We start from the raw sequence: 17,500 nt of genomic DNA, 5'->3' as shown, positions 1-17,500 counted from the left end.
GTTCACATCTCCTAGGAAAAGTCACGCAACATAGAAGCTGGGATTGATATTTCTGAGAAAACTTGAGAAGCTAAGACATGTGTGGCTCCATTGCATCTTTGCAATAAGCTTCTAAGGAGCCCACATGAGAATCAATGTAGATAAGGCCAGTTATAACAGAGAACCAGAATGTTGGTTATTCCAGGAATACTGGAGATGTAAAAGAAAGCTGTGCTCACTGCATGGGGATGGCCCAACAGAACAGCCATGTGTGTTGCCAGTGGCAGGACTGCTGTGGAGGTTAATAGTGAGCATGAACCTAATAGGATCTAACGTCACCTGGACAACCAGCATCTGTAAATGGATGAGGCATTTTCAAGACAGATTTAACTGAGGTGGTATGACCTAGCCTCAATGTGCCCTGCTCATAAGCATGAGGTCTCTGGCTGAACAAAAAGGAAACAGTGAGGTAAGCATCAGCACTTATCTTTATTGGCTGCCAATGCCATGTGACCGACTGCCTTACGCTCTCAGCACAACACTTCCCCCATCATAATAGACTGTATCTTATCATATTTTAACATCAAATAATGCCTCTGTCAGGCATTTTCTTTCACAGCAATTAGTAAAGTAGATAAATTAACCATAAACACAGATCAACTGAAGTTCAACTGAAATTCATATCTTGAAGCCATATACCCCAGGTGCCAAACACAGAACTTCAAAATGTAATGGTTGCCCTGCTGGGTATAAGTCTTACCTTTTACAGTCTATTCTTGCCATCCCCCTGGTCCTCCCTTGGAAATGAGAATATTTATCCTCTGTAAACTGTAATTCCATAACAAACAATAACTTACATTATGTAGACCCTATTATATATATGAGGCATCAGTAACTGAGTCCCAGAGACCCTGTATAATTTGATCATACTGTAGGTAAACAGCGAGGAAAGAACAAACCTAAGCTTTGAGGACATGTTATTGGCTCCAGAATGGTTGCTCTTAGCTTCTACAGTATACTTCCTCTCAAATAAACCTGCATGTAGCAAATAACAAGACTTTTGTAAAATTAAATTTATAGAGAAACCAATATAATACCAAGCACCTATTCTTGTAGATACCTCAGTTTATATTTAAACAGATAAACAAGGAGACTGTTTGGAACAATGTTTATTTATGGGTTAAGATGGTGATAGGGTATATGTAAAACTGAGAAGGATTACTAGAAAATAGAGAATACAAATGAAATCCTCAATGAGATGTCTCATCCTAATCACAAATGAAAAATACCACTGCAAGTGAGATGCAGAAAAACATGAGATCCTACACTGATAGGTCATAAATCAATATATGAATTATAGAGGACATTAGTGAGGAATCTAAAAAAAAAACAACTATTATATCATCTATCTACTTTTGAGTATATATAAAAATGCAATAAATATATAAAAGATAACTACATCCTTAGCTTATAGTGCAATTTTTCACAACAGCCAAGAGTGAGAGGACTGAGTCAGCCACTGCAGGCTGACTCCACCACAGGTTGCAAATTGTCAGTTTGGGAGACCAGGCATAAGTTTCTGTTTCCAAGAACTGGAAAGGTCCAAAAGAAATCATTTCCAGGGAAAAACCATCCCTCATGGGCACCCAATCAGAAAGCTGCCCCACCAAAACTGCCCCACTACCTAGCTTGAGCCAAGTAGAGTTAATTGGGAAAGGTCCCCGAAGTCCCCCAGATCCTAACTCATCACAAAAGCATCAGTACTCCTGGAGATAGAACCAGCCAATCAAGGGAAAGAAAGGTAAAAGGCATCCACTCCTACCCTAACAGGCTCTAAATTGACCCTGCAAAGTCCACACCTCTGTCTTCCATCCCAGTGTATGGTGGACCCTTGCATGCAGGTTCCCTGCAGAATGAAACGCTCTTCACTGTTGTTACTATCTGAGTCTGGGGTATCATTCTCTGTGAACCACTGACCCTTCCAATATAATATTTAAGGTATTTCCAACAGCTAAAAGGGTGAAGAACATCATCCACCCTGTTACTCAGCCTTCGGACACTGTGACAAAATACTTGAGGTAAGGCAATCGACAAGCCTATGGCTTATTTCAGCCCTAATTTCAGAGGTCTGAGGTCAAGGTCATATGGCTGTGTTGCTTTTGGGCTCCAGTGAGGAAGTCCATGACAACAAGGAGCATGTGGAGCTAGAAACTGCCGACCAGTAACACAGGTCCGAAGACAGAGAGAAGAAAGGATTGGGCTCCCAATGTTTACTTTGATGGCATGTACCCAAGTGACCAAACCTTCTAGTAATCCAGAGCTCTGAAAGGCTTCATCACTTTCTCATACTGCCACAGAATGGAAACCAACCCTTTAACATATGGGCCTTTGGGAGGATATATTTAAGATCCATAAATCACAGTCATAAAATAAAGTCTGGTCCCAAAGGACCACTACAGTGCAAGGGCAGAACCAATTCCTACGAGCTATCTTCTGACCCTCACACAGATGGTCGCATCACAAGCACACACCTCCTCCACACCTTCTACTACCTCCCCACCTCAACATAAATTAATTAATTTATATTTTAAAATAATAAGAAATTGGCTTTATACATCAAAATGTGAATAGTATATCTGGACTTTCTAAATGTGGTCTTATTCATCTAAGAGAATCAATCAATTTACCAAAAACACAGCCTCTCAGACTCAATTGTATTATATCATTAATATTCAAAATACTGTTAAATAGTGTCCAGACATAACAGAATGATCACACATATGAACCCACAGACTATGGTAACAAGCACAGGGCCTAGACAGGATCAAGCCAAACAGGGTCCCAGTGCTGAAAGGGTGAAGCAGACAAGAGCTCCCATCCCTAAGCATGGGGCAAAAGCAAACAAATATAACACCTTGATACTAATGGGAGGAGCTGAGAAGAGTCACATGGGAAGGTTGGGTAAGAACAAGTAACCATGCTGACAACATCAATTTCAGTTTTCTTTCTAAAAACTGATCATCATCCCTGTCAGGCAAACTACAAGCATGCCTAAATTTTAGAAAATAACATAGGGATAGGAATTGTCTTTATGAGATAGCAAGAATCAGTAACACATGCATACCTACCTCCACAGGAATCTGTACACTTTTGGCTTTGTTAGGGTTTCCATTGCTGAGAAGAAACATCAGGACAAAGGCAGCTTTATAAGGACAACATTTAATTGCAGCTGGCTTACAGTTCAGAGGTTCAGTCCGTTATCGTGGCAGGAAGCATGGCAGTGTCCAGGCAGACATTGTGCTGGACGAGGAGCTGAAAGTTCTGCAAGTTGATCCAACTGCAGGCAGGAGAGGCTGTCTTCCCACAGTGACACACTTTCTCCAACAAGGCCACACCTGCTAAAAGTGCCAGTCCCTGGGCCAAGCACATTCAAACCAACACAGACTTTATATTGTTCCTGATATTACAATTTTAAATGTATACGCACATTTTTAGTGACATTTCCATATGCTTCATACGTGCAATGGCTTCATCTCTCTCCTCAAGGGCTAACTGTAGTCTGCACATAATAGCTTCATCACGTTCTCGCTGTGCAAAATACACTTCTTCAACCAAAGCTACAAAACAAGAGAACTCATAATCAATTAAGAAATAAAGGAGAAATGTGTAAATAAAAGCAAAAGTAATTCTATTTTAAGGGTTATTTGTCAAATTAAGCTACTGTCAATTAGTGACTTGTGGAAGCATTTTCGATCACTACTGCAAAATGGAGATATTTGGCATGTGTAAAAGGAGAAAAGGTTAAAAGGCCTACCCCACACCCCCAATGAGTTTGTTAAAAACAGTAAGACTCATAAATACTACAATCATATGTATATGTTTACAGCATGTGAAGAACAAATTAACATTATTAAAATCAAATCTGCTGCTACTATAATCTAGAAAATCTCTAGTATATAATGTAAGAAATTCATACACAAGTGCAAAAGAAAACATAAAAATATTGACTGTGGCATCTTCTATAACAACAAAAACTCAGAATTCATCTAAATGTCCATCCACACAAACAGGGAAGGAAACATTCAGAAGGAAAGACCTCCTGGCATTGGCGATTAACAACGGGGGCAGACAAAAAGAAACCCAATAGCAAGGTAGAAACTGCAGCAACTGCACCATTCATGCACACGCACGACGGAAGGGCAGCTCAGTCACTGAGATGGTGATTGAGCACCGCACACTGGCACACAACACGAAGCACCTTTGATGCAAATTACATTACAAATGATCTCTTCCTCTACTGAGAACTCTGATGCTACCTGAAATGGACTTTTCTTAAGTATAGCTTTTGAGATATTCCAAGTATCTTAAAATATTACAAAATGTTAAGGATTATGGCCTTAAAGAACTAGCCAGCTGTTGTAAATTTTATTTAAACAGTCAAACCATAAAATAAACTTAGAAAAGATGTAAAATATCATTTAATTTATAAAATAGGTTCATGTCACAGCTGTTAGACATTAATAGAGCCATTCTAGACAGCTACTGGTTTACTTAAAATGTTGGTAAAGAAACATCCTGAGGAGAACCTACACCATCCACTTTTCTAAACCAGCATAACCCCTAATTACATTCCAAACATCTGTCCATTAACACCCACAGACCAGTGTAGACCTCACCTCTCATCAAGGAAACTTCTCTGAGACAGATAGAGACCACTCCAGGAAACCACAACCAACCAAAAGGAAAAGCTGAAGAACTACAAAACAACTCCCGAATTTGAGGCTCAGAGAACACTTGTGGAGGAGGGACAGAAAGACTGTAAGAACCAGAGGAAGCGAATAGGGAATTTTCTGTGAGATTGCATCATCTGGTAATGGCAGAAGCTACAGCCCTAAAATCTCATCAATATGGCTGTCTAATTGTGACCTCCTTTTAATAACATTGAAAGGAAAAGACATCCTCATTTGAAGGCACGAATTCACAGACAGTAAACACAACTAAAGGGAAGTGGGAAAGAAAATCTTCAGATAGAAAAATAATAAAAAGAGGAGAGAATTAAGAATGCAGGAAAAAACAACAGAAATAGTAAATATTAGAATGAATATAGTAAAGTATACTGATTACATAAAATAATTTTGTGGCTGAAATCAAAAACATTGATGGGATTTTCAATAAAAACAAATTTTCTTTATTTCTTTTTTTGGATTTAATTTTATTTATTTATTTTTTTTTTTACTTATTCACTTCACATCCTGCTCACTGCCTGCCCCTAGTCATCCCATTCCACAATCCTTCCCCCATTTTCCCATCCCCTTCTCCTCTGAGCCAATGGGAGCCTCTCTAGGTATACTCTCACCCTGGCATTCCAAGTCTTTTCCAGTCTAGGCACTTCCTCTCCAACTGAGGCCAGACAAGGCAGCCCAGCTAGAAGAACATATCCCATGTATAAGCAACAGTTCTGGGATACTCCCCTTTCTAGTCGTTTAAGACCCACATGAAAACCAAGCTGCATGTAGGGAAGCCTAGGTGCTGCCTATATATGTTTTTTTGTTTGTTTGTTTGGTGGTTCAGACTCTGAGAACCCCAAGGGTTAGTTGGCTACGTTGGTCTTCCTGTAGAATTTCTATCCTCACAAATTTAATACATTAGAAAACGGGCTGTCTCCTGATGGAAATTTGATCAACATATGTTCAGTTTCCCAAGATATCTCAGTTGGTCTTCAGTATAAGTTGGAATCCCAAAGAAATAGGCTCTAATATCAGCAAGGACTACCTGAGCAGCAGCAAACATGAACTTTCCAGGAAGACTGAGGGAAGGAAAACAGGCAACAGCAAAGTATCTTTCTTCCATGTCCTTTTATAGAGGCTGCCACCAGAAGGTGAGACTCAGATTAGGATAGGTCTTCACATATTAAGTGACCCAGATTTGGAGTGGGTCTTCCCAGGTCAAACAATCTGATCAAGAAAGCTCCCTCACAGGTGTGGCCGGCTTCCTGGGTTTTAGTTGATTCAGAAGAGAATGTGCTGTTTGTGATCCTGGATGGATGTGATTGTTGTAGTTTCCCATTGAGTTTGTAACCAGAGGGCATAGTAGAACCAAGAGATACCCCAAGGGACCTTCTTTCCTCCAGACACAGGCTTCCTTACCTCCAATATGAAGAAGCAACCTCATTTCCCCATGTTAGTCTTGCTCAGTCACTCTACCTAAAACGATTATTCCACTCTTAGCCTGTTTGTTGGCTTAAGAGCCTCAGAAGCATAAAGTAGCCAGGGGTAAGTCTGAGCTTCCAGTTCAATAGAATGTTTGTTGAGTCTCCTAGAAGAAACACTTCTCATTTAGACCCAAAACTTCTAGGCCAACATAACGCAAGGTCATGGGCACAGAAAGCAAAAGTTTTCCTGGTATGTAACTAGGTGTGATAGTCAGTGAAACTATTCTTTTTAATACCCCTTAATTACTGGCCCTGTGGATTCTGGCTACAGGAGAAACTTTACCATATAATGAATATAAGTTTAAAAAATTACACTACCTTCTGGAGAATCCTACCCCAGCCCTCTAAACTACTAACACCTAACTGGCCCTGTAACTGTGTCTTCAGAAGGCCATTCCATGGTTCTATCCTACCAATTGTTTCAAGATGGTGGACAACAGGGTAAGATCAGTGAGTTCCATGAGCCTAGGCCCACTGCTGCATTTCTTTGCCTGTGAAGTAAGATCCTTGGTCAGAAGAAATGGTGAGTGAAATCTATGACCATGGGTAAGGCATGGTAGTTTAGGTGGTAGTTTAGGCAGAAAAAGTACACACAGGAACGACGAATCCAAAACCATAGTAAGTATCTACTGCAGTAAGGACAAAGCACTGTCTGTTCCAGGAATGAAAAGGCCCAATGTAGTAACCTTGTCACCAGGCCGCTGGCTGATCACTCTGGGGAATGGTACCATATCAGGGACTCAGTATTGGTGTCTGCTGTTTGCAGATCTGGTACTCAGCAGCAGCTGGTGAACAGAAGTCCAGGTTATGAAGTCTATACATCACCTCCACCCCTGCCACCATGGCCACAATATTCATGGGCCAATCAGGCAATGACAGGGATGGCTGGATAAAGAGGCTGAATGACCAAAGAGGTCATTGTATCTACTTGATTACTGAACTCCTCAGCTGAAATCCCCTTTCAGCGAGCATTTATAAGGAGCACAAGTGTCTTCATATCCTTTAAACATTTGGAGAGATCTATCCACATCCTTCACTGGATAATCTTTCTAATTTTCCATAATTGTGCTCTTTCTAAGCCTCTGATAATCCAGCCATTCCACTGACTACAGCCCCCCAACACATCTGGTTATTTCACCTTCCAAACAAAATGTACAACCATGAACTATCTGAACTTCTCACTGCGAATATTTATCTTTACCAGCATCTTTCAGAGATGTTCCAGAAGGGTGTTGTAATGTACCTCTCCCACTTCTGGGTGGTGTCTGCATAACAGTATACCAGACCCTTGTCTTCTCTTCCTCGGTCAACCAATCACAGGATACAGCTCATGAAGCAGTAACTTCCACTTCTATTTGATAATGGATTGCTGTTGTGCATGTCCTCAGTTATGGCTTGATGAGTCAGATACTACCCTCATCATGGTGGAAAGCTCAGATCACATGGTAACACTGTGAAATGTTCATTTTTTCCATAGGACCAGTATCAGGATATGAGCTGTCTCTCAAAAAGTGAACAACTGTCTACAGATGATAGATCATGGCTCCAAAAATCCCAAGTCTCTCTGTAATTCATTTATAAGGGCCTGTCTAAGATGCCAAATAGCATACCGATCTGCCACTCAGTCTATTGGATCATGTTGTCAAGGAGTAAAGCAACCTGTATAGCAGCTTGGACTTGCTGAAAAGTTTTCTCCTATTAGAGGCCCTACTCAAAGGTAGAACATTTCTGAGTCACCTAGTATATGGGTTAAAATGAGGAATGTTAAAAAGGGCTTCTGTCGTGGGTGGCACACGCAGGGCAACTCGATTGCTCTGCGTGCGGAATCGACATCAAGAGATTTCGGAAACATAATTTTTTGGTATTTGGGCAGCTGGTGATCGTTAAAAAAAAAAAAAAATGAGGAATGTTGTTTCCAGAATACAAATAGGAATGCTAAATATTGTGCTTCTTTCTTGGTGGTTGGAGAGACCAGGTGCAATAACTTACTCTTTATCTTAGAATATGTCTACATGCTCGTGACCCCATATGTACAACAATGCCAAGCAACCAGAGCTTCCAGGGACTAAGCCACTACCTAAAGACTATACATGGACTGACCCTGGACTGTGACCTCATAGGTAGCAATGAATATCCTAGTAAGAGCACCAGTGGAAGGGAAGCCCTGGTCCTGCTAAGACTGAACCCCAGTGAACTAGATTGTTGGGGAGGGCGCAAGGGGGGAGGATGGGGAGGAATACCCATAAAGAAGGGAGGGGGAAGGGGATGTTTGCCTGGAAACCGGGAAAGGGAATAACACTCGAAATGTATATAAGAAATACTCAAGTTAATAAAAAAAAAAAAAGAAAGAAAGAAAATGAGGTCTAGATGTATCCATTGGGAAAAAAAAAAAGAATATGTCTACATGGTCTATATCACTAGACTCCTAAAAATAAAATGAGATCAAAGGCATTTGAATTTCGGATAGATGTATTTCCCATCCTCTGATGCACATATGCATTATCAGCTCTCTTGGTCCAATCACCATGATCTCCTCAATACAGTGGATGAGTGTGATATTACGTCAAAGAGGCTAAGATGGAGACCCCTTCAAGCCAGGTTATGACACAAGGTTGGAGAATTAATATACCTTTGAGGTACAATTGTAAAGATACACCCCTGGGTTTGACAACTTAAAGCAAATTGCTTCTGGTAGTCCTTTTGGGCAGGTACTAAGATAAAGGCATTTGCTAGACAATGGCTATAACCATCTACCAGATGTGTTAATCTGCCCAAGTAAGCACATAACATCTAGTACAGTCACTACAACTGGATCCACTACTTGACTGACATTAATACAACATCATCCTTCATGATCCATCTATTTTCACAGTCTAGATAGCAGAGTTAAAGGAAGAAGTGGTGGCAGTACCTCCCATTCCTCCAAGGACGCAATGATAGTTTTGTTTCACTGTTTTTCCATTGGTTTACCTTTGGCCTTTCCAACCATAACAGCCTTCACTCTGCAGGTCAGAGAACCAATTTGGGCATCCTACCAACTTTGAAATATATCTATCCCAACAATTCATTCTGAACTTGGAAGGAAAATCACAGAATGAGTTCAGGGACCAACTGAACCTACTCTGAGTCAGAATTTAGCCAAAATCCACTAATCACCTGACCTTCATAATTCCTTACTCTAACTGGAGAGCCCTAATACTTCATGAGTTCTCTCAGAATTAGTATTAATTCAGAATCAATATGCAATAGACTCAGAAAAGTCTGGGCCTTTGCTTTTCCCCAGTGTACAGCTATCCTTGAAAAAGACCATAAGTCCCTCTGCAGAAGGATGGGAGAACAGATAATAGTAAAACTCTCAGGTATATTATTGAGATCCTTTCTCAAGTGTCCTGGAAGTTCTTTAATCAAAGGGTTCTGGGTCTGCAAACTATCTCAAATCTGGAGATTGGTTCACAGGTGAGATTCTCTCCGGCTTCAATTCAATATAGCTTTAGTAATTTGAGAATGTTTCTGCAAATAAATCAAATAAAATGTAGCAGGCTCCCTATATATCACATTCCTTGAAACACAGTAGATCATAAGCCAGTATCCCACCACAAGAAATCACTTTGACTGTGCAGTCCATTACAGATACTACTCTGTGCTGCCCAAATATTACTTTGCCTATGCTGTCCATTATGATAACAATGCTCACCTTTGTCTTTGGTCATTGAATGCTGTCACTTGTTACCTGCTACTCTGGGACCCAATTAGATCCACTGCATTTAATTCATCCAACCGAGCAGCAGCATCTATAACCCTAAGGCAGTGGTTCATTCTCATTCATTCTCTCTCTCTCTCTCTCTCTCTCTCTCTCTCTCTCTCTCTCTCTCTCTCTCTCTGTCTCTTTAATTTTACTTACTCACTTTACACCCTGCTCACTGCCCCTCTCCTGGTCAACCCCACCCACAATCCTTCCCCCATAGAGCCTCTGAGTGGGTGGGGACCCACTTGGTATTCCCCTACTTCAAGTACTTGAGCACTTCAAATCTCAAAGCAGTGGTTCTCAACCTACAGATCACAATCCATTTGGGACTGAACAACTCTTTTCACATAGGTTACCTAAGAGCATCAGAAAACACAGATATTTGTAAAATGATTATAATTTTATAGTTGGGTCACCACAACTAGAGGAACTATATATTAAAGGGTGGCAGCATTAAGCACCACTGTGCTAGACAGGGATATCATAAGCTCATCTAAACTCCCCCATTCCTCCTGTTATATAGTTGGCTTTATCTCTACTACTATGCTACCATCAATTAAATCATAATGCAATTAAAAAAAAAACTTCTATCTGGAAGGCAGTACCCTGAAATAGTTACCTTTCCTTCTAATACTAACAACTGTCTTCCCACAACCATGGCCCTTAATAACTTGGAAAAATGAAACATTGTCTTCTATGGCATAGAAAATTCACCAACCCTTTTTTGAAATATCTGAAGTAATTTTAGTCACAACGCAAGTAGAGAAAGGGACAGTAATACAATCACTTGTGCTTCTTTTTGAATTAGACAAAAATTTCTTGATTGAGTAAGTAAGAAGAACCCTAAACAAATAATATTTTTATTACACTATTGCAAAACACTTAACTGATATATTCAAAATATGACTTAGGTCCAAGCATATTAAAATGTGACTTGGGGCAGTACAGTTGCCTCAGGAATTAAGAGTGCTTGTTGCTCATGTAGAAGACCTAGGTTTGGTTTCCAGCACCCACATAGTGGAGCAATCATCTAAAACTCTACTTCCAGGGGACCAAATGTCTACCTCTGACCCCTGTGGGTGACACACATGCATGTGGTGCAGCACACACACACACATACACACACACACACACACACACACACACACGCACACGCACACGCACACGCATGGGAAAAACACTTTTACACATAAAATAAGCAAAGTTAAAATTTTTACATGTGAATTTTGACAATTTATATATAAAAACAGAATTCAAAATTTCTCTTTTTCAATATTTTACAATGGCAGCAAAATAAAAAATAGAGGCAAAAAGTATATACAAAGTTCATTCCAGGCAATATACCATGGTGACAGTTCATATAAAATACTATGTTATTTTTTACATTATATACTACTTAAAATATGTAAGCTAGACAGGATATAAAATATAGGCAAAATTGATATATATATACAATATCTAAATACTAATATATACAATATAAAGGTTCTAGTTACATTTTAAATACCAATAGACTTCCTACTGCTTATATAAAGTGTGACGAGAATCATATTGAGTATTTTGGCATCAATACTCATTAGGGTCTGAAGTTCTCTTTCTTTGTTGGGTCTTTGTGTGGTTTAGATATAAGCTTAACTGTGGCTTCATAGAAGGAATTGGGTAGTACTCTGTTTCTATTTTGTGGAATAGTTTGGACATTATTGTTACTAGGTTTTCTACGAAGGTCTGATAGAATTCTGCACTAAATCCATCTGGTCCTGGGCTTTTTTGGTTGGGAGCCAAAAAAACTGCTTTTAATAACTGCTTCTATTTCGTTAGGAGTTATGGGACTGTTTAGATGGTTTATCTGATCCTGATTTAACTTTGGTACCTGGTACCTGGTACCTGGTCTAGACAAGCTATTTCTATTAAGCTCAAGATAGACTTGAACTCATGATCCTCTCTATAAGACAAGAATACAACTAGCTCAAGTATTGCATGCTGCATTTCATTTTACATAAGATGGTACCTGATAAAAGAAATAAGAACGTCTACTCATCTCCATGATTAAAGCTAAAAATGCCTATTTGGTCCTACATGATTAATGACAGTAGGTTTAATTTTATAAAATTAGTTAAAATCTAAATATCTATATATGTAATTAAAGATTGATATGAAGATATTTGAATGTTAGATTTAAAATGTTTTGAACACATGCATACATGTTGCATTCAAAATCTAACTATGAAACTAGAGAAATAGTTCCGAAGTTAAGAGCATTTTCTGTTCTTTCAGAGGACCAAGGTTTGGTTCCCAGCATCCACAACAGGTGTTCAGGATGATCTGTAACTCCAGGTTCAGAGATCTAGATCTGATGCCCTCTTCTGGCCTCTGAGAGATGTACAGAAATTAATGGAGAAGAAACAGTAATACAATAGACTTTTAAAAAATTAAATCTGCTAATATAATTGATAAGAAATGTATTCAAAATTAAGGTATTACTGAATAGTGGTTTCATAATAGCTTTTAGGTTATAAGTGATTCTGGGAGTTTATAAATCACAGTTCTTTCTAGAGTGCTATACTTTCAAAGAATCAATATGCAACTCTCAAATATTTTTAGTAAAGAAAACTTAATTGTAAACAGTGAGCTTTTCCAAGGTAGATGACTATTACAAAGTTCACAAGAAAATCAATATAGCATTTTAGTTGGAATTTGCTCATTAAACACCCACAGCTCTAATGCAAATTATGATGGAATGAATAAAGCAAATACGCATGCTTCTTTCTTTTTATTAAATGTAAAATCTACTGTTAATTGCATCTCGTATGTCATACAAACTTTTCTCCTTAACTATTAAATAGAAGCTTTAACAAAAGTCATTAGAGATTCTTTCTTTGACTTGAATAAATTTCAATATTTGTTCAGTAAAGGTTCACAGCAGTTAAATTACATTTACAAATATTATTAGCTACTATGTAAGCCAACCAAGTAAAATACTTATATTGTAGGTAAAACAAATCATTGGGTGTTTACAATAATATTTGGATATCTCCATTTTTAAACATGGTTATCAAATACCCTATAATTCTTACTCAAATGAGAAAGAATCAGAGAGGATCACCCCCACCCCACCACTACCAAATACTCAAATTTGTTTAGTAAGCTAATTGTTTTCTAATATGGGCAAGGGTAAATATGAAGAAGCTGAACCATACTAAGTATGAGTTTATTGAGTCAAGGCAGAGTACATATTTTCTTAGCGGAACCCAAGTCTATTGACAAACTCATATTCTACAGTTTTCAAACCATTTTAAATACACAGTAGGAAAAAGACAATGTATGACCACACACACACACACACACACACACACACACACACACACACACACACACACACCATACACACACCACACACACACGACACACACCACACAGCACGCGCGCGCGCGCACACACACACACACACACACACACACACACACACACACACACACACAGCTCAGTTGGTAGAGTGTATACCTACATTTAGTGCTAAATACTTTTAATCCTAGCACTTGGGAGGTGAATCAGAAGTTCAAGGTTATCCTCTACTGAGTTCAAGGCCAGTCTGGACTACATGAGACCATGTCTACCTCCCTGCCCCTCATGTAGGTAGGTATATCTTATACAAGTATCAGTCTTTGTCAAAGTCAAACTACATTTTGCTTGTTCTTTAAAAATGCATCCTAGGGAGGTAAAAAGATTTTACCGTGGCCAACCTGTAACTTCAAGCTTTGTCTTTTATTCTTTCCCTTCATATTCCTAATTTTGCATATTTAATATGAAGGGATGGCCATTTCCTATTTTACTTGGATGGCACCAAGACCAAAATCAGTGTAAGTCTGACCAGGAGTCATGGTACACACCTACATTCCCAGTACTTGGGAGGCAGGATGCTATGTAAGCATGAAGAATTGAGTCCCCAGCACCCACTTAAAAACTAGTCAAGGAGGGCTGAAGAGATGGCTCAGTGGTTAAGAGCACTGACTGCTCTTCCAGAGGTCCTGAGTTCAATTCCCAGCAACCACACAGTGGCTCAAAACCATCTGTAATGAGATCTGATGCCCTCTTCTGGTGTGTCTGAAGACAGTGTATAGTGTATTTACATATATAAAATAAATAAATCTTTTTAAAAAAAAAAAAAAACAGTCAAGGAAACTTTTTATGCAACCCAGGGCCGAGGCAAGGCAAGATGGAACACAGGTGATCACTGGCTAGGATAGCCAGTATAGCCAATGGTGAGCTCTGAGTTCAGTAAGAAACTGTCTCAAAATGTACAGTAGAGAACAGTGAGTAAAGTCCCCAACGATGTCAGCCTCTTACCACACATACACACAAAGCTACACAAGTAGTCTGGAGAAACTAAGATCTCTACAGTCTTATACAAATTAGACACCAAATACTTTCTATGGATTCAGTTTGCAAATGGTTTTATATATATATATATATATATATATATATATACACACACACACACACACACACACATATATATATATTCTATTTTACTGAAATGAATCAAGGAGACAAGTCAAAAAAAATTCTAGTTTAAACACTGGATCATGATTCTCTGAGAAACATAATTTGAAGGATAGATATTTCTCCAAAAAACATAACATCTGTTTGGTGGCTATTTAAGTATTGCAGGCTGAATTAAAGACAGAGAGGAAATCAGTAGAATTTCTCACAATAATGTCACTGAAGACAATGAGATCCTCAAATCAAAACATTCGGTAGAAAATAGTTTGTAAAAATTTGGTATTCATAAACAAATCTTTAATTCTAAACTCACAGGTCTGTGTATATCACATATGTACTCAAAGAAAAAAGAATGTGTATTTAGAGAGAAAAGGCACCATGACTGCATTGTCAATACAAGTAAGCTATGCAAGATAGATAACCATTAAACTATGTTAAAATATAGTATGGTAGATAATAGGTACAGATAGATCAAAAGGCAGAAAGGAGAGATAGAAATGAAGAATGATGGATGATAGAAGATAGATTCATAGGTAGATAGACAGATAGATGATAGAGTTATATGATGTGTAAAGGTATTAAAAAATAAACTTTTGTGGAGTTGCTTTTCTATTTTCACCTTTATGTGAGTTTTGAAGAAAAATGCCAGGATTTTCTGTGGTACAGTGTTTATTTTTCCACATTAGCAAGTCAGGAGTCTTCATATGTGTGGATATATAGTCTATAGTTTAAGCATTTATATTGTCTCTGAATAGAAAAACTGGGACTGTTTTCATTCTCTTAACAACCACAATGAAACTTCTTTGCTCTTCAGAAAAGCAAATTTACATTCTCTACTATAAAAAAGAACTATCTTTATATATAAAATATTTTAAATGGGGGAGCTCAGAAAAGAATGTGTATTTAAAGAGAAAAGACACTGTAAGCAATTGCATTGTCAACACAAGCAAGTTACTTAAGACATATAACCATTAAATTATATGCTAAAATACACTTAGATAACAGACAGACAGACAGATGATAGACTTATAAACATGAGACTTAAAAACTAAGGAGTTCTTTTGGCTAAAATCCAATATTGTCTTTATTTCAGTTTAATTGGAAGAGGATCTCAAATTCATCTTCTCCATGAGATATCAGGAACCTGGATTTCTCTTTGTACCAAAGGTTAATAAGAAATGTGTCTGCAAAAGTCAAACAGCATTAAATACCAAAAACTGATTATTATTCTACAGGAGCGGTTCTGTCATTCATAATCTCTCCATGCTTCAACCTTCCACAGCTAATCTTTAATGGATGACATTCAAGAAAGAAAATAACTAACACATAAAGCAGAGGCTCTAGTGTGAGCTTTTAAGAAATAAAGAAAAGGCTTTTGAGGAAATATCAATGTTTTAGACATTATAAAATACCACTAAAATACCATTACATAAAACATTCACAGTATCTGTACTACTAATAATAATACAAAGAAACTGTAAGTACAAGGCCATGCCACAGAGATTTTAGAATAGAGAAAAGATTCAAATAAACAGCATGTTTTTAAAAGTAAAAACCACATCACTAAGATGAGAAACAAAATGAGTGGATGCAATCAGGGCACAGAATGTCTTCTGTCAAATTCAACTACATTAAGAGAACCTTTAAATGTTTAGCATTTAGGCACTGTTTTTAGTTGAAAAGAAATCATTTAAAAGTGTAAATATTTGATGTTTCAGCTATTTTTCTTTAAAATACACTTAATATCTGCAGGCCATCACTAATGTTTTAAAATAATATTACACATGTGTGTAATTTAAATGAGTCAAAATAAATGGGTCCAAAATAGACACAACAAACACTCCTTAAATTAAACACTCCTTAAATTATTCTCTAAAGTGGAATAAAACCGTGTTAATGTACAGTTCTTTCTTGTCTTGTAGGGGTTAATTTCTCAACAGCAGGTGTTTATACAGCGCAGGCTTGCTCTGAACTCCAAGTTTATATAGATCCAGCTAGGTCTTAACTGGAATCCTCCCACACGCTAAGATTACAGGTGTATATGACCAAAGCACGTTTCTAAAAGACATTAACAAACTTTCTCGTATGTGAAGTTTCTCAATAAAGAAGGTGGACAGGAGTGGTAGTGTGGGTAGCAGGGAGCTGCAAAGACAGGCTATGTTTTAGTTTCTGGTTGAATAGCCTGCCAGTCTATTGTAGTCAGCATTCAACATGAAATTTGTTTTTAAAAAAATAATAAAGATAACAAAATATCTTAATATATATTTAAGAATTTAAAAAAGCAAGCAAAAAATCTATACTTGTCTGCATTTTACAAAAATTCTATCTGTCAATAGAATTTTTCTTAAACCCAATTTCTTTTTTTTTTATAAATTTTCCAACATAATTTTCAGTGTACCACCCCTAAAATGTGATACTTTAGTCCTTCTTAGAAGAGGGAACAAAAATATTCGTGGGAGGAGATATGGAGACAAAGTTTGGAGCAGAGACTGCTCCACTTAGGGATTCGGCACATATATATACAGCCATCAAAACCAAATAATATCTATGAAGCCAAGAAGTGCATGCTGACAGGAGTCTTATATAGCTGTCTCCTAAGAGGCTCAGCCAGATTGTGACAAATACAGAATCGAATGCTCACAGACAACCATTGAACTATGAATGGGGTCCCCATTGGAGGAGTTAAAGAAAGGATTGAAGGAGCTGAAGGGGTTTGCAACTTCCTAAGAACAACAATTCCAACCAACCAGAACTCCCAGGGAATAAATCACATCCAAAGACTACACATGGGCAGACCCATGGCTCCAGCTGCATATGTAGCAGAGGATGGCCTTGTTGAGCACCAATGGGAGGAGAAGCCCTTAGTCCTGCCAAGGCTGCACCCCCAGTGTAGGAAAATGTCAGGCGGGGAGGCAGGAAGGGGTGGGTGTTTGGGTGGGGAAACACCCTCATAGAAGAACGGGGAGGAGGTATGAGATAGGAGGTTTATGGATGGGAAATTGGGAAAGGGGATAGCATTTGAAATATAAATAAATAAATTTAAAACTCCAATTAAAAAAAACAAA

At 38.1% G+C, this 17,500-nt stretch overlaps 1 protein-coding gene and 1 non-coding gene across 2 annotated transcripts in view; one reads left to right on the top strand and one right to left on the bottom strand.

Annotated features, from left to right (window-relative positions):
• The window catches only part of Mipol1 (mirror-image polydactyly 1), a 292,380-nt gene that overhangs the window by 177,837 nt on the left and 97,043 nt on the right, over positions 1 to 17,500 (bottom strand). The window contains exon 5 of the mRNA XM_032907776.1: positions 3,467 to 3,596. Coding sequence (XP_032763667.1) covers positions 3,467 to 3,596 — 130 coding nt within the window. The remainder of the gene's footprint in view (positions 1 to 3,466; positions 3,597 to 17,500) is intronic.
• LOC116906428 lies at positions 7,957 to 8,116 on the top strand. The gene has a single exon (XR_004388689.1). It is a non-coding gene; the product is annotated as a U11 spliceosomal RNA (small nuclear RNA).

The sequence above is a fragment of the Rattus rattus genome, chromosome 7, assembly GCF_011064425.1.
Source record: "Rattus rattus isolate New Zealand chromosome 7, Rrattus_CSIRO_v1, whole genome shotgun sequence".
Taxonomy (NCBI): domain Eukaryota; kingdom Metazoa; phylum Chordata; class Mammalia; order Rodentia; family Muridae; genus Rattus; species Rattus rattus.
The sequence above is the reverse complement of the archived record's forward strand: the minus strand, read 5'-3'. Positions and strand labels throughout refer to the sequence as shown.